The sequence below is a fragment of the Salmo salar genome, chromosome 01 (genome assembly GCF_965601325.2).
Source record: "Salmo salar chromosome 01, fSalSal1, whole genome shotgun sequence".
NCBI lineage: Eukaryota > Metazoa > Chordata > Actinopteri > Salmoniformes > Salmonidae > Salmo > Salmo salar.
Genome location: NC_138291.1, coordinates 176,808,997 through 176,826,935, shown reverse-complemented (window position 1 = coordinate 176,826,935; position 17,939 = coordinate 176,808,997). Strand labels below are relative to the sequence as shown.

The 17,939-nt window shown below is 47.8% G+C and overlaps 1 protein-coding gene across 2 annotated transcripts in view; it reads left to right on the top strand.

Moving 5' to 3' along the window:
* The window catches only part of mapkap1 (MAPK associated protein 1), a 125,577-nt gene that overhangs the window by 28,933 nt on the left and 78,705 nt on the right, over positions 1-17,939 (top strand). For both annotated transcript variants that reach the window (XM_082955283.1, NM_001173628.1), the window contains 2 exon segments: positions 1,468-1,640; positions 14,638-14,814. In XM_082955283.1, the coding sequence (XP_082811409.1) occupies positions 1,468-1,640; positions 14,638-14,814 (350 nt within the window).

Sequence of the window (17,939 nt, the reverse complement as noted above, 5' to 3'; positions counted from 1 at the left end):
ATTTCTGGCTCCGATTTAATGAAGTACCATTTGGAAATGAGAACTTGTTCTCGCTTTCCCTTTCTGATTGCATGTGGAAATGATAAATAAGTGGTATAAAACCTACAGTCTGATCCGTTTTGTGCAAAACTCAGATTTCAACAGTATCACTTTTCAGTAGGACTAGTAACTCATAGTAGGAACTGTAGGTAGCACGTTGGGTGGACATTTTTTATTGTGCTTAATCCTTTACAAAACATAGATACACAAGTTGATACACAGAAAATAGATGAATGTGGACAGTTTTTAAAATACTGGTTGATCAAATGTTATAAGCATTTCCTCAGATGGAAAAAAATCTTGTGAGAAACTGCTAGAAGAGACCTCTGTATTTGTTGTCTGTTCCTCTTCAGACACTTGGCAAAAATCTCCTGGGGTCAAATTAATTTCCAGGCCTCAGCTTATTGAACCATGCTGCCACAGCCTATTAAATTCAGCCCTGGGTCCTCCTCACACCTTGGCCCTCAAAGTTCTACCTGTTTTCAGCATCGCAAATAGCCTCTTCTTTCATTTTCTGACAGCTTACGGTTTACCTTGTAGATTTGTCATTGTGCATCATTTCATGCAAGCACTGGGGTGCTATTTTTCCTTTGAATTAAATTGATCTAACTATTGTCTTCCTTCCTTTCTTGCTGTAACTCTCTACGATGTCACACTTTCTGCTATTGTGTTCAACCCAGCTCATTCCTAGGCATGGGAGGGACACTATATTGTGTATTAATTCTAGTTACTGGCTTGTCTTGGCTGCCCGAAGAGATGAGCTTAAACGTATGAATCAACAGACATGCATACGGGAGTCTTGATCTTTATCTCAGCTAGTCTACCCAATCATCTCGTATAGACATTTTCAATGGAGGCTTGGTCTAGGCTTTAACTAAGCAGCAGGCTTACCACCATTTTGTTAGTGTTCTGTGTAGAAATCCGCCTTCAGTATGTCCACCTGTATGTTTATGGTGATATCTTCAACGCTGGTTTGCGTTGATCTTCTGCCAGATAAATTAGCCTAACACTTACAGAACGTCACGTATCAAACCCCTTGGAGCGGTAAACACACAGAGGCTGAATTATAATGTACCCTGTGTTCCTGATACGAGGACAAATGTAAATTATATTGCGTCTTAAAAAAGCCACAAGCAACTATAATGTATTCAATGAAAGTAGTCTGCCAAAGAAAGGCTGGAGAACCTTACCACCAGTAACTTTTTGGTCCACAGTGCATTCATGTCAGGGGAATCTTTACTATCAAGGCCAACAATTTGAACCTGAGATTTAACGTCAGCATTTTGGATGCATTTAAATGCCAGTTATATACTTATTTTCAGTTAGGCGGACATATCCTCAGCTAGAATTTGACCAATAAGTGATTATGACGTTTAATGTACAGTGTAACATTACCTGTATTTCTCTCTCCCCCCCCCTCTCCTGCAGGGCCACGTAGGTACAACCGCAACCAAAAAAATTGACGTCTACCTCTCGATGCAGTCTGCACAGGAGAAACTGCATCCCATGATGGTGGTGACCATCGCCAACGCTCGGGTCCACGACCTCATCGGCCTCATCTGCTGGCAGTACACCAGTGAAGGCCGCGAACCCAAACTCAAGTGAGTGTCCATTGACAGTATGGCCTGTCCAAATTATCTATCCTTCCCCCTCAAAGTGTGCACTTGTTCACTATCTTTCTCTGATTTGAAAATAAATTACTGACATAACAAATATGGTGGAAACAGGTAGAGCTCCTTCTAGCCCAGGGGTTTCCATCAGGTGGATCTCCTTCTAGCCCAGGGGTTTCAACAGGTAGATCTCCCTCTAGCCCAGGGGTTTCCATCAGGTGGATCTCCTTCTAGCCCAGGGGTTTCAACAGGTTGATCTCCCTCTAGCCCAGGGGTTTCCATCAGGTAGATCTCCTTCTAGCCCAGGGGTTTCCAACAGGTGGATCTCCCTCTAGCCCAGGGGTTTCCAACAGGTAGATCTCCCTCTAGCCCAGGGGTTTCCCAAAGGTAGATCTCCCTCTAGCCCAGGGGTTTCCAACGGGTAGATCTCCCTCTAGCCCAGGGGTTTCCAACAGGTAGATCTCCCTCTAGCCCAGGGGTTTCCAACAGGTAGATCTCCTTCTAGCCCAGGGGTTTCCCAAAGGTAGATCTCCCTCTAGCCCAGGGGTTTCCCTCAGGTAGATCTCCCTCTAGCCCAGGGGTTTCCATCAGGTAGATCTCCCTCTAGCCCAGGGGTTTCCATCAGGTAGATCTCCCTCTAGCCCAGGGGTTTCCATCAGGTAGATCTCCCTCTAGCCCAGGGGTTTCCCTCAGGTAGATCTCCCTCTAGCCCAGGGGTTTCCCAAAGGTAGATCTCCCTCTAGCCCAGGGGTTTCCAACAGGTAGATCTCCCTCTAGCCCAGGGGTTTCCCTCAGGTAGATCTCCCTCTAGCCCAGGGGTTTCCATCAGGTAGATCTCCCTCTAGCCCAGGGGTTTCCATCAGGTAGATCTCCCTCTAGCCCAGGGGTTTCCATCAGGTAGATCTCCCTCTAGCCCAGGGGTTTCCCAAAGGTAGATCTCCCTCTAGCCCAGGGGTTTCCAACGGGTAGATCTCCCTCTAGCCCAGGGGTTTCCAACAGGTAGATCTCCCTCTAGCCCAGGGGTTTCCAACGGGTAGATCTCCCTCTAGCCCAGGGGTTTCCAACAGGTAGATCTCCCTCTAGCCCAGGGGTTTCCAACAGGTAGATCTCCTTCTAGCCCAGGGGTTTCCCAAAGGTAGATCTCCCTCTAGCCCAGGGGTTTCCAACAGGTAGATCTCCCTCTAGCCCAGGGGTTTCCCTCAGGTAGATCTCCCTCTAGCCCAGGGGTTTCCATCAGGTAGATCTCCCTCTAGCCCAGGGGTTTCCATCAGGTAGATCTCCCTCTAGCCCAGGGGTTTCCATCAGGTAGATCTCCCTCTAGCCCAGGGGTTTCCATCAGGTAGATCTCCCTCTAGCCCAGGGGTTTCCATCAGGTAGATCTCCCTCTAGCCCAGGGGTTTGCATCAGGTAGATCTCCCTCTAGCCCAGGGGTTTCCATCAGGTAGATCTCCCTCTAGCCCAGGGGTTTCCATCAGGTAGATCTCCCTCTAGCCCAGGGGTTTCCCTCAGGTAGATCTCCCTCTAGCCCAGGGGTTTCCAACAGGTAGATCTCCCTCTAGCCCAGGGGTTTCCATCAGGTAGATCTCCCTCTAGCCCAGGGGTTTCCATCAGGTAGATTTCCGTCTAGCCCAGGGGACTACCCATAGCTCTCAGCCCCCCTATGAGTATCTCACCAAGCAATTCTGAAAGTACATGCATTTTTTTTGTGTTTCATCATAAACTGTCATAAACATGTAGCACCCGCCTTCTATCCAATCAGAAGCCACATTGACATTATCCTACCCCTGCTTAGCCACTATTGGCTTAAAAAGCCAAACGTAACAATATTGCTGTTTGTCTATTTGGTGTGCACATTTGTCTATCGATGCTAGTAATGATGACCATCTTGTGGGTAGACAAAGACTTTCCCCAAAACCTTCTCAATTAAATATTAACTCCAAAGTAGACTTACCTGACAGAAAGACATGAATATTTGTATGGATTAGGTGGCCATTGTTTTGCACATTCTGCCATGACGTGTGCTGCAGCGGTCGGCCTAACAGAAACATCACTCGACCGACACGTTCCTCTTTCTAAATACACCCCAAAAAATTCTGACCTCCAAAATTGGTCTTTTGATGTGATTTAGGCATTGACATGGACATCCATTTTTGTTGTTTCTCTATGAATAATTGTAATATTTTACCAAAAAAAACAAACCTGGAAAAAATAAAACGGAGAGAACAAAATTCCCGAAAATACAGAATATAATTTTATGGGGCCTCTTAGTTGTTTATTGTCCGTTTTTGACAAGGTAAATTAAAAGGAAACTCTCTTGTACAACAAGGCCCCAGGAAAAGAGTAGCAGGGTAGACAAGTATATGCCTATTTGAAATAAAATTGCAGCTCACAACGTTTCATTTTGGTAGAAAAGGTAGGGGACCCCTGCCCTAGCCTCTGCTTCCAGCAATTAAATGTTTTTAGACTTTAGACATAAATACCCCGACATAATTTCCGACAATACAGAAATGACAATATAATAACAATACGAACTAGTGGATGTATTTGAGCCAGGGTTGGGGTCAGCGCAGAAACTGAAATTCCAAAAGATCGAGAAATATTGTAATTTTGGTTTACTTGCTGAATTCACTGAATTTAAAATGGAATTGACCCCAACCCTGATTTGAATTGAAAATACTTTCTTTGGATAATCATCTGTCTATGATATCTGGGCTAATGTGTTCCCCTATCGATTGCCAGCGTCAGTCTCATCATCATAACACTAAGATTTCTCCCCTTGTTTATTTGACGCCACCTTCTTGAATAGTCTCCACGGTTCACACAATCAACAGTGGGAGAATGCAACTCCTCGGTCCGTGGCACAACATCAAGATTTATTAGATAGCCAGTCTGAAAGTGGATACTGTTTGGAGGGGAGGGGGGGTGGGGTGGGGTGGGGGGTGCAGAGAAAGAATGCATAAGAAGAGCGGGGTGGGGGGGTGGGGGTGTAACAAAACAACAACAAAACACTCAGCCAGCACAAAGCCCAATGTGGACAGTTGGGAGGTTGAGGTGGGACATGAGTGGCATAGCAATGAGCCCTTAGTCCCTTGGAGGGCCCTGCCACACACAGTGAAGAGGAAGGGACGAGAGGAGATGAGAAGGAGAGAAGAGGTACAGATCAAGGATGATAGGGGGTACTCTCACCCCTCCTTTCTGTAGAAATGACATGACCTTTGAACCCTCTATAGCAGTTCTTGTCCCTAGGGAAGAGCCCTGGGCCACTATGGTAACGGATCTGATGAAGGCTGGAGACAGTGGAGAGCTCTAGGTGCTGAGATGCAGTGCGTGGATGAAACAACCCTGAGAGTGCTGAGTGGTTACAAGGCATTATTCGCTAGCTACGCCAGTGTTCAAAGGTGCTCTTTGGAGGGATTCTTAATTAAATCTTCATATTAGAAAAAAAAATACCAAGTCGCTCTTTATATTGGGTGCAAATTAGAAAGTCCTTCATTAACTTGGCACGTCTACAAGGATAATGAAATTGACATGCTGGCCATTCCAATGCAAAGTGTTTGATATTTAAAAGAAGGTAGCAAATGAGCCCTTGGTCCCCTGGAGGGACATACAGAGAAGAGGAAGGGAGGAGTGGAGATGAGAAGGAGCGAAGAGGTACAGATAGAGGGTACAATCACCCCTCCCTTCTGTGGAAATGACATGACCTTTGACCCCACCACCACCACCACCAAATTGCAGAATAAAGAAAGACTGAAGGGATGAGGTGGAGTGATTTGTTGTTTTCACAAAACTGGTAAATGATAAAAGTTAGCAGTTTGTTAAAGCTTGTGTGAATCAATACGCCACGTTCACGAAGGGCGCCATTAGTGGAAGTTGTGTTTCTCCGAATGTAGGTGGAGCACAAAGGCCCTGGAGACTAGATGGTCGCAAATAGAATAAGCAGTCTGTTTCAAAGTTTTGTATTTCTGTATTTACCTTCTAATCTCTAGAACAGGACTTGTGGCTCGAGGAATGCTTATCTTTATTCTCTTGTCTTTCGGGAAATAGTGAGTGTGTGTACGACAGGGAACCAGACGAGACAATGTGTTGTGAGAATGACTGAAAGAGGTGGGAGGAGCGAGAGAGAGAAGAGAGAGTGAAAGAGGTACAGGGAGGAGCGAGAGAGAAGAGAGAGTGAAAGAGGTACAGGGAGGAGCGAGAGAGAAGAGAGAGAGAAGAGAGAGTGAAAGAGGTACAGGGATAATTGTGGTTCAGTCGGTGTTGGGTGAAAGAGGTGGGAGGAGAGAGAGAAGAGAGAGTGAGAGAGCTACAGGGATAATTGTGGTTCAGTCGGTGTTGGGTGAAAGAGGTACAGGGATAATTGTGGTTCAGTCGGTGTTGGGTGAAAGAGCTACAGGGATAATTGTGGTTCAGTCGGTGTTGGGTGAAAGAGGTACAGGGATAATTGTGGTTCAGTCGGTGTTGGGTGAAAGAGCTACAGGGATAATTGTAGTTCAGTCGGTGTTGGGTGAAAGAGCTACAGGGATAATTGTGGTTCAGTCGGTGTTGGGTGAAAGAGGTGGGAGGAGAGAGAGAGAGTGAGAGAGCTACAGGGATAATTGTGGTTCAGTCGGTGTTGGGTGAAAGAGGTGGGAGGAGAGAGAGAGAGTGAGAGAGCTACAGGGATAATTGTGGTTCAGTCGGTGTTGGGTGAAAGAGGTGGGAGGAGAGAGAGTGAGAGAGCTACAGGGATAATTGTAGTTCAGTCGGTGTTGGGTGGGGAAACTGACTTGTCGGATGGGTTTGCGATTTTCCCGTCTCCCCACATCTCTTTCAACTCTCTCGCTCTACGTCCCACCCTCTCTATCGCCCTCTCTCTCTCTCTCTCTCTCTCTCTCTCTCTCTCTCTGTCTGTCTGTCTGTCTGTCTGTCTGTCTGTCTGTCTGTCTGTCTGTCTGTCTGTCTGTCTGTCTGTCTGTCTGTCTGTCTGTCTGTCTGTCTGTCTGTCTGTCTGTCTGTCTGTCTGTCTGTCTGTCTGTCTGTCTGTCTGTCTGTCTGTCTGTCTGTCTGTCTGTCTGTCTGTCTGTCTGTCTCTCTCTCTCTCTCTCTCTCTCTCTCTCTCTGTCTCTCTGTCTCTCTGTCTCTCTGTCTCTCTGTCTCTCTGTCTCTCTGTCTCTCTGTCTCTCTGTCTGTCTCTGTCTCCCACGCTCCACCTGGTCTCTGTCTGAGTGACAGACTGGCTGACAGGATGTCTTTACTGTTAGGACCAGCACCACCAGACTGGCTGACAGGATGTCTTTACTGTTAGGACCAGCACCACCAGCCTGGCTGACAGGATGTCTTTTACTGTTAGGACCAGCACCACCAGACTGGCTGACAGGATGTCTTTTACTGTTATGACCAGTACCACCAGACTGGCTGACAGGATGTCTTTACTGTTAGGACCAGCACCACCAGCCTGGCTGACAGGATGTCTTTACTGTTAGGACCAGCACCACCAGACTGGCTGACAGGATGTATTTTACTGTTAGGACCAGCACCACCAGCCTGGCTGACAGGATGTCTTTACTGTTAGGACCAGCACCACCAGACTGGCTGACAGGATGTATTTTACTGTTATGACCAGTACCACCAGACTGGCTGACAGGATGTCTTTACTGTTAGGACCAGCACCACCAGCCTGGCTGACAGGATGTCTTTACTGTTAGGACCAGCACCACCAGACTGGCTGACAGGATGTATTTTACTGTTATGACCAGCACCACCAGACTGGCTGACAGGATGTCTTTTACTGTTAGGACCAGCACCACCAGACTGGCTGACAGGATGTATTTTACTGTTATGACCAGCACCACCAGCCTGGCTGACAGGATGTCTTTTACTGTTATGACCAGCACCACCAGACTGGCTGACAGGATGTCTTTTACTGTTAGGACCAGCACCACCAGCCTGGCTGACAGGATGTCTTTACTGTTAGGACCAGCACCACCAGACTGGCTGACAGGATGTATTTTACTGTTAGGACCAGCACCACCAGCCTGGCTGACAGGATGTCTTTACTGTTAGGACCAGCACCACCAGCCTGGCTGACAGGATGTCTTTACTGTTAGGACCAGCACCACCAGACTGGCTGACAGGATGTCTTTACTGTTAGGACCAGCACCACCAGCCTGGCTGACAGGATGTATTTTACTGTTATGACCAGCACCACCAGACTGGCTGACAGGATGTATTTTACTGTTAGGACCAGCACCACCAGCCTGGCTGACAGGATGTCTTTTACTGTTAGGACCAGCACCACCAGACTGGCTGACAGGATGAGCATCTGCTAAATGACAAAAATGTCAAATGTCAAATGTAAATGTTTTACATACAGATCTCTAACCACTAGGGTAGCCTAGTGGTTAGAGCGTTGGACTAGTAACCGAAAGGTTGCAAGTTCGAATCCCCGAGCTGACAAGGTACAAATCTGTCGTTCTGCCCCTGAACAAGGCAGAGAGAGTTCACTGAGAGAGTTCACTGTTCCTAGGCCATCATTGAAAATAAGAATTTGTTCTTAACTGACTTGCCTAGTTAAATAAAGGTATAAAAAAAATATATATATATTACTATATTGAATTATTGTTTATTTAAACATTGTTTTAATATTAATATCATAAATGTATCATTTGTACAGTTCTCTATTAAATATGTAGTTATTTGTTCCAGTTGACTGTGTGAAACCTAGCAGTACACTTATTTCTCTGAGAGTGAGGTGGCTATATAGAAAAAATACATTATCTGTCTCTGAAATGAAACCATCAAGTGATTAAACAAATAAATGTCTGTCATTGAACAACCCCATTCCTTGATTAGATAGTGAAAAAGCACACCAATCTCTTCCATAATTTCCTTAAACAATAAAAGCTAATTGATCAACATTAATGAAAATGGATATATAGTGTTTTGGAATGAAACTCTAAATGTTATCTATCACTAGCAGCACCATATCACCAGGTAACATTCTGAGTATGTTGTCTATCACTAGCAGCACCATATCACCAGGTAACATTCTGAGTATGTTGTCTATCACTAGCAGCACCATATCACCAGGTAACATTCTGAGTATGTTGTCTATCACTAGCAGCACCATATCACCAGGTAACATTCTGAGTATGTTGTCTATCACTAGCAGCACCATATCACCAGGTAACATTCTGAGTATGTTGTCTATCACTAGCAGCACCATATCACCAGGTAACATTCTGAGTATGTCATCTAACAGCACCATATCACCAGGTAACATTCTGAGTATGTCGTCTAACAGCACCATATCACCAGGTAACATTCTGAGTATGTCGTCTAACAGCACCATATCACCAGGTAACATTCTGAGTATGGTGTCTATCACTAGCAGCACCACATCACCAGGTAACATTCTGAGTATGTTGTCTATCACTAGCAGCACCATATCACCAGGTAACAATCTGAGTATGTTGTCTATCACTAGCAGCACCATATCACCAGGTAACAATCTGAGTATGTTGTCTAACAGCACCATATCACCAGGTAACATTCTGAGTATGTTGTCTATCACTAGCAGCACCATATCACCAGGTAACATTCTGAGTATGTCGTCTATCACAAGCAGCACCATATCACCAGGTAACAATCTGAGTATGTTGTCTATCACTAGCAGCACCATATCACCAGGTAACATTCTGAGTATGTCGTCTAACAGCACCATATCACCAGGTAACATTCTGAGTATGTCGTCTAACAGCACCATATCACCAGGTAACATTCTGAGTATGTTGTCTATCACTAACAGCACCATATCACCAGGTAACAATCTCAGTATGTTGTCTATCACTAGCAGCACCATATCACCAGGTAACATTCTGAGTATGTTGTCTAACAGCACCATATCACCAGGTAACATTCTGAGTATGTTGTCTATCACTACCAGCACCATATCACCAGGTAACATTCTGAGTATGTTGTCTAACAGCACCATATCACCAGGTAACATTCTGAGTATGTTGTCTATCACTAGCAGCACCATATCACCAGGTAACATTCTGAGTATGTCGTCTATCACAAGCAGCACCATATCACCAGGTAACAATCTGAGTATGTTGTCTATCACTAGCAGCACCATATCACCAGGTAACATTCTGAGTATGTCGTCTAACAGCACCATATCACCAGGTAACATTCTGAGTATGTCGTCTATCACTAGCAGCACCATATCACCAGGTAAAATTCTGAGTATGTTGTCTATCACTAGCAGCAGCATATCACCAAGTAACATTCTGAGTATGTTGTCTATCACTAACAGCACCATATCACCAGGTAACATTCTGAGTATGTTGTCTATCACTACCAGCACCATATCACCAGGTAACATTCTGAGTATGTTGTCTAACAGCACCATATCACCAGGTAACATTCTGAGTATGTTGTCTATCACTAGCAGCACCATATCACCAGGTAACAATCTGAGTATGTTGTCTATCACTAGCAGCACCATATCACCAGGTAACAATCTGAGTATGTTGTCTATCACTAGCAGCACCATATCACCAGGTAACATTCTGAGTATGTTGTCTAACACTAACAGCACCATATCACCAGGTAACAATCTGAGTATGTTGTCTAACAGCACCATATCACCAGGTAACATTCTGAGTATGTTGTCTATCACTAGCAGCACCATATCACCAGGTAACATTCTGAGTATGTCGTCTATCACAAGCAGCACCATATCACCAGGTAACAATCTGAGTATGTTGTCTATCACTAGCAGCACCATATCACCAGGTAACATTCTGAGTATGTCGTCTAACAGCACCATATCACCAGGTAACATACTGAGTATGTCGTCTATCACTAGCAGCACCATATCACCAGGTAACATTCTGAGTATGTCGTCTATCACTAGCAGCACCATATCACCAGGTAACATTCTGAGTATGTCGTCTATCACTAGCAGCACCATATCACCAGGTAAAATTCTGAGTATGTTGTCTATCACTAGCAGCACCATATCACCAGGTAACATTCTGAGTATGTTGTCTATCACTAACAGCACCATATCACCAGGTAACATTCTGAGTATGTCGTCCATCACTAACAGCACCATATCACCAGGTAACAATCTGAGTATGTTGTCTAACAGCACCATATCACCAGGTAACATTCTGAGTATGTTGTCTATCACTAGCAGCACCATATCACCAGGTAACATTCTGAGTATGTTGTCTAGCAGCACCATATCACCAGGTAACATTCTGAGTATGTTGTCTATCACTAACAGCACCATATCACCAGGTAACATTCTGAGTATGTTGTCTATCACTAGCAGCACCATATCTCCAGGTAACATTCTGAGTATTTGTAAATGTACTTGGTGAATCTGATTCTGAAGTGATGGAAAGAAAGGCTTTTGGAGGGATACACACAGAGCTCTCTGCGTTCCCAGACCCCAAGTTGTTTCATTCTATACACCCCACTAGAAGAAGCCCCTCTCTGTTGTCTCCATTTTAATTACCCTCTCTTTTAATTGCCCCGACGGCGTAAATCGTGTCGCTGTTTGTTTTGTTCAGTGTCTGTCATTGTTACTTTCCAAAGCTGGGGACGGTCGTAGCCCCTCTGTAAGGTTTTCATGGAAACCGTGAATGGATGCCAAGACGGTGCTTCAGGGGGTTGGGGTAGGGCAGAGTGTGGGGACTCTTTAGGGGATGGGGGCAGAGAGAGGGGACTAGGGGGTGGGTGCGGAGAGAGGGTACTCTTTAGGGGGTGGGTGCGGAGAGAGGGTACTCTTTAGGGGGTGGGTGCGGAGAGAGGGTACTTTAGGGGGTGGGGGCGGAAAGAGAGGACTTTTGGGTGGGGGCGGAAAGAGGGGACTAGGGGGTGGGGGAAGGGGACTAGGGGGTGGGGGCGGATAGAGAGGGTACTCTTTAGGGAGTGGGGGCGGAATGAGAGGGTACTAGTGGGCGGAGAGAGGGGACTAGGGGATGGGGGACTAGGGGGTGGGGGCGGAATGAGAGAGGACGTGGGGGAAGGGGACTAGGGGGTGGGGGCGGAAAGAGGGGACTTTAGGGGGTGGGGGCGGAAAGAGAGGACTTTTGGGTGGGGGCGGAAAGAGGGGACTAGGGGGTGGGGGAAGGGGACTAGGGGGTGGGGGCGGAAAGAGAGGGTACTCTTTAGGGAGTGGGGGCGGAATGAGAGGGTACTAGTGGGCGGAGAGAGGGGACTAGGGGATGGGGGACTAGGGGGTGGGGGCAGAAAGAGAGGGGACTAGGGGGTGGGGTGGGGGCGGAGGGAAGGGACTAGGGGGTGGGGGAAGGAGATAGGGGACTAGGGGGTGGGACTAGGGGGTGGGGGAAGGAGATAGGGGGCGGAGAGGGGACGTGGGGGCGGAGTGGAGGGGACGTGGGGGCGGAGAGGGGGCGGAGAGGGGACGTGGGGGCGGAGTGGAGGGGACGTGGGGGCGGAGTGGGGGCGGAGAGAGGGGACGTGGGGGCGGAGAGAGGGGACGTGGGGGCGGAGTGGGGGCGGAGAGAGGGGACGTGGGGGCGGAGTGGGGGCGGAGAGAGGGGACGTGGGGGCGGAGAGAGGGGACGTGGGGTCGGGGAGAGGGGACGGAGAGAGGGACGTGGGGGCGGAGAGGGGGCGGAGAGAGGGGACGTGGGGGTGGAGTGGGGGCGGAGAGAGGGGACGTGGGGGTGGAGTGGGGGCGGAGAGAGGGGACGTGGGGGTGGAGTGGGGGCGGAGAGAGGGGGTGGAGTGGGGGCGGAGAGAGGGGACGTGGGGGTGGAGTGGGGGCGGAGAGAGGGGACTAGGGGGTGGAGTGGGGGCGGAGAGAGGGGACGTGGGGGTGGAGTGGGGGCGGAGAGAGGGGACTAGGGGGTGGAGTGGGGGCGGAGAGAGGGGACGTGGGGGTGGAGTGGGGGCGGAGAGAGGGGACTGTTTTTTTCCTTCTTCTTTTTAACCTTTATTAAACAAGCAAGTCAGTTAAGAACAAATTCTTATTTACAATGACAGTACTCCCAATCACGGCCAGTTGTGATACGAACCAGGGTCTCTAGTGATGCCTCTAGAACTGAGATGCTAGCAGAGAGAGAGGTTATGGACACAAGTGTTGCTGACTGGATTGCGTGGACTGTTTTAACACATACACACAAAAGTACAAACACAAAAGCATGCATGCACTGAACTCCATTTCACTTGAACAGAGTATGGCTTCACGGTCACTTTGCTAGCAGATCTATTCTTTATTCACTGATGTAACAAATATTAAATATTTTTCCCTCCCTCCCATCCTCCCTGTTTCTGTCCCTCCCATCCTCCCTGTTTCTGTCCCTCCCATCCTCCCTGTTTCTGTCCCTCCCATCCTCCCTGTTTCTGTCCCTCCCATCCTCCCTGTTTCTGTCCCTCCCATCCTCCCTGTTTCTGTCCCTCCTACCTCCCTGTTTCTGTCCCTCCCATCCTCCCTGTTTCTGTCCCTCCTACCTCCCTGTTTCTGTCCCTCCTACCTCCCTGTTTCTGTCCCTCCTACCTCCCTGTTTCTGTCCCTCCTACCTCCCTGTTTCTGTCCCTCCTACCTCCCTGTTTCTGTCCCTCCTACCTCCCTGTTTCTGTCCCTCCTACCTCCCTGTTTCTGTCCCTCCCATCCTCCCTGTTTCTGTCCCTCCCATCCTCCCTGTTTCTGTCCCTCCTACCCTCCCTGTTTCTGTCCCTCCTACCTCCCTGTTTCTGTCCCTCCCATCTCCCTGTTTCTGTCCCTCCCATCCTCCCTGTTTCTGTCCCTCCCATCCTCCCTGTTTCTGTCCCTCCTACCTCCCTGTTTCTGTCCCTCCTACCTCCCTGTTTCTGTCCCTCCTACCTCCCTGTTTCTGTCCCTCCTACCTCCCTGTTTCTGTCCCTCCTACCTCCCTGTTTCTGTCCCTCCCATCCTCCCTGTTTCTGTCCCTCCTACCTCCCTGTTTCTGTCCCTCCCATCCTCCCTGTTTCTGTCCCTCCCATCCTCCCTGTTTCTGTCCCTCCTACCTCCCTGTTTCTGTCCCTCCTACCTCCCTGTTTCTGTCCCTCCTACCCTCCCTGTTTCTGTCCCTCCTACCCTCCCTGTTTCTGTCCCTCCTACCTCCCTGTTTCTGTCCCTCCTACCCTCCCTGTTTCTGTCCCTCCTACCTCCCTGTTTCTGTCCCTCCTACCTCCCTGTTTCTGTCCCTCCTACCTCCCTGTTTCTGTCCCTCCCATCTCCCTGTTTCTGTCCCTCCTACCTCCCTGTTTCTGTCCCTCCTACCTCCCTGTTTCTGTCCCTCCTACCTCCCTGTTTCTGTCCCTCCCATCCTCCCTGTTTCTGTCCCTCCTACCTCCCTGTTTCTGTCCCTCCTACCTCCCTGTTTCTGTCCCTCCTACCTCCCTGTTTCTGTCCCTCCTACCTCCCTGTTTCTGTCCCTCCTACCCTCCCTGTTTCTGTCCCTCCTACCCTCCCTGTTTCTGTCCCTCCTACCTCCCTGTTTCTGTCCCTCCTACCTCCCTGTTTCTGTCCCTCCTACCTCCCTGTTTCTGTCCCTCCTACCCTCCCTGTTTCTGTCCCTCCCATCCTCCCTGTTTCTGTCCCTCCTACCTCCCTCTCATATCCTGCTTTTCGTTCTCTCCTCGCTCTCTTTCTCTGTTTCTCTTTCCTATCCTCCCTCTTTCTCTCCCAACCCTCTGCCTCTCTCTCTCCTATCCTTTCTCTCTCTCTCCCCCCTCCTATCCTTTCTCTCTCTCTCCCCCCTCCTATCCTTTCTCTCTCTCTCCCCCCTCCTATCCTTTCTCTCTCCCCCCTCCTATCCTTTCTCTCTCCCCCCTCCTATCCTTTCTCTCTCCCCCCTCCAATCCTTTCTCTCTCCCCCCTCCTATCCTTTCTCTCTCCCCCCTCCTATCCTTTCTCTCTCTCTCCCCCCTCCTATCCTTTCTCTCTCCCCCCTCCTATCCTTTCTCTCTCCCCCCTGTTTTTTTCTCTCTCTCTCTCCTCCAGTGAGAACGTGAATGCGTACTGCCTCCACATAGCAGAGGATGACGGGGAGGTGGACACAGACTTCCCCCCTTTGGACTCCAATGAGCCCATCCACAAGTTTGGTTTCAGCACTCTGGCCCTGGTCGAGAAGTACTCGTCCCCCGGCCTGGCCGCCAAGCAGTCCCTCTTTGTCCGAATGTAAGTTCTATAAAGCAACCATAACATAGTCCTTCCTGTGGCTCATTTGTGAGAGAATGGCGCTAGCAACGCTAGGGTTCTGGGTTCAGGGCGTGTAGCCTTGCGGTTAAGAGCGTTGGGCCAGTAACTGAAAGGTCGCAGGTTCGTATCCCCAAGCCGGCAAAGTAGAATATGTGCCGTTCTGCCCTTGAGCAAGGCAGTTAACCCCCGACAACAACTACTCCCCTGCTGCTGATGACTTGTATGTCTTTTTCTTTTTTACATAAAATATTCAACATCCCTAGATTTGTGACATCCATAGATTTCAACACCTACTTTTTATCTTGAGACTGAGTGAAGATTGTTAAGTGGGAGGATAACAGTGCAAGGCAATCCTTTTTAGGGTCTATTTCCACTCAAACAGCATGCAATTCACATGGTGCTTTTCTTGGAGCAAAGCATACTGCTGGCCGAGGGAACATTATAAGGGAACATGTGGCCTCCATATTAGCTGTTAAACAAAAAAACAGAACAATATGAGATTTCAGCCAGGTTTTGTAATACAGTTGATCTCTAGATTCCACCTGTCAAACCTTCACTGATTGATTATGCACACAAAAACATTTGGACGCACACACACGTATACGCACACACACGTATACGCACATACACACACATACATATACACACACACACACACACACACACAGTGATTATGCCCCATAACCAAGAGCCACATACATGGTGACGATGAAATGCTGTTACCGGATGGACATATTTATCCAATATGTATTTTTCTCATAAGACCATTTGTCAAGCAATTTGTAAGCAGCGTCCAAATAAAAGGCTTCGTCCGTCCGGTAACCAGTCCATAATGACAGTCTGATTAAAACGAGCAATCAGATTCTGATTATGCATTTCCTCCAGTTTATAATTATAGGCCATTTTCAATTTCAAAGCTTTTTACTTTCACATACATTTTTATTTTTTTCCTCTTAGGCTCCCTTTTTTCAGCAGAGGAAAAGTGTAAAGGCCTAAGAATTCTGAAAGCGTTGCCAAAATGAAAAAGTGAAAGCCAATACAAAAAGAATAAAAAAATAACCCTCCTACCCAATGAGAAATGTGTATTTCGTCAGTCGCAAATCCAGGAAAGAAAAACAACTACCTCCTCATCACCAAGTCTCCTCCTCCACCTCTTCCTCTCCCACCACCCTTTATTTTCCCGAATATTCATCACAGCAATCGCAATGATTCAAATCCAGATGTCAAGCTGTAAGCTGGAGTTGTATGTTGTATTACGCTCTACATTTTTCAACTCTGACTCGGTTTCCTTTTTGGCAGAGGACCCTGTCTGGAAACCAGTCTCCCTTTTTACCCTGTGTGGAAACCAGTATACCTTTTCTCACCCTCCTCCTGAGGAATACTTTGTTTATTGAATTGGATAAATGAATTGGCTAGTCAATAAGTATGACATGGTTATATCAGGCCTTAGTTATCAAGGTAGATTTTGTTTCTGAATTGTCAGGCGATATGCTTTGACATAGATTTTTAGATGTGTTGTTGTATTTTAATCTCTGTGAGAGTGGGTCTAGGAGATGGTAATCTCTGTGTGAGAGTGGGTCTAGGAGATGGTAATCTATGTGTGAGAGTGGGTCTAGGAGATGGTAATCTCTGTGTGAGAGTGGGTCTAGGGGATGGTAATCTCTGTGTGAGAGTGGGTCTAGGAGATGGTAATCTCTGTGTGAGAGTGGGTCTAGGAGATGGTAATCTCTGTGAGAGAGTGGGTCTAGGAGATGGTAATCTCTGTGTGAGAGTGGGTCTAGGAGATGTTAATCTCTGTGAGAGGGTCTAGGAGATGGTAATCTCTGTGTGAGGGTGGGTCTAGGATATGTTAATCTCTGTGAGAGAGTGGGTCTAGGAGATGGTAATCTCTGTGTGAGAGTGGGTCTAGGAGATGTTAATCTCTGTGTGAGAGTGGGTCTAGGAGATGGTAATCTCTGTGTGAGAGTGGGTCTAGGAGATGGTAATCTCTGTGTGAGGGTGGGTCTAGGATATGTTAATCTCTGTGAGAGAGTGGGTCTAGGAGATGTTAATCTCTGTGTGAGAGTGGGTCTAGGAGATGTTAATCTCTGTGTGAGAGTGGGTCTAGGAGATGGTAATCTCTGTGTGAGAGTGGGTCTAGGAGATGGTAATCTCTGTGTGAGAGTGGGTCTAGGAGATGGTAATCTCTGAGAGAGTGGGTCTAGGAGATGGTAATCTCTGTAAGAGAGTGGGTCTAGGAGATGGTAATCTCTGTAAGAGAGTGGGTCTAGGAGATGATAATCTCTGTGAGAGAGTGGGTCTAGGAGATGGTAATCTCTGTGAGAGAGTGGGTCTAGGAGATGGTAATCTCTGTGAGAGTGGGTCTAGGAGATGTTAATCTCTGCGAGAGAGTGGGTCTAGGAGATGGTAATCTCTGTGTGAGAGTGGGTCTAGGAGATGTTAATCTCTGTGTGAGTGGGTCTAGGAGATGTTAATCTCTGTGTGAGAGTGGGTCTAGGAGATGTTCATCTCTGTGTGAGAGTGGGTCTAGGAGATGGTAATCTCTGTGAGAGTGGGTCTAGGAGATGTTAATCTCTGTGTGAGAGTGGGTCTAGGAGATGTTCATCTCTGTGTGAGAGTGGGTCTAGGAGATGGTAATCTCTGTGTGAGAGTGGGTCTAGGAGATGTTAATCTCTGTGTGAGAGTGGGTCTAGGTGATGGTAATCTCTGTCTGAGAGTGGGTCTAGGAGATGGTAATCTCTGTGTGAGAGTGGGTCTAGGAGATAATCTCTGTCTGAGAGTGGGTCTAGGAGATGTTAATCTCTGTGTGAGAGTGGGTCTAGGAGATGTTAATCTCTGTGTGAGAGTGGGTCTAGGAGATGGTAATCTCTGTGTGAGAGTGGGTCTAGGAGATGGTAATCTCTGTGTGAGAGTGGGTCTAGGAGATGGTAATCTCTGTGTGAGAGTGGGTCTAGGAGATGGTAATCTCTGTGTGAGAGTGGGTCTAGGAGATGGTAATCTCTGTGTGAGAGTGGGTCTAGGAGATGGTAATCTCTGTGTGAGAGTGGGTCTAGGAGATGGTAATCTCTGTGTGAGAGTGGGTCTAGGAGATGGTAATCTCTGTG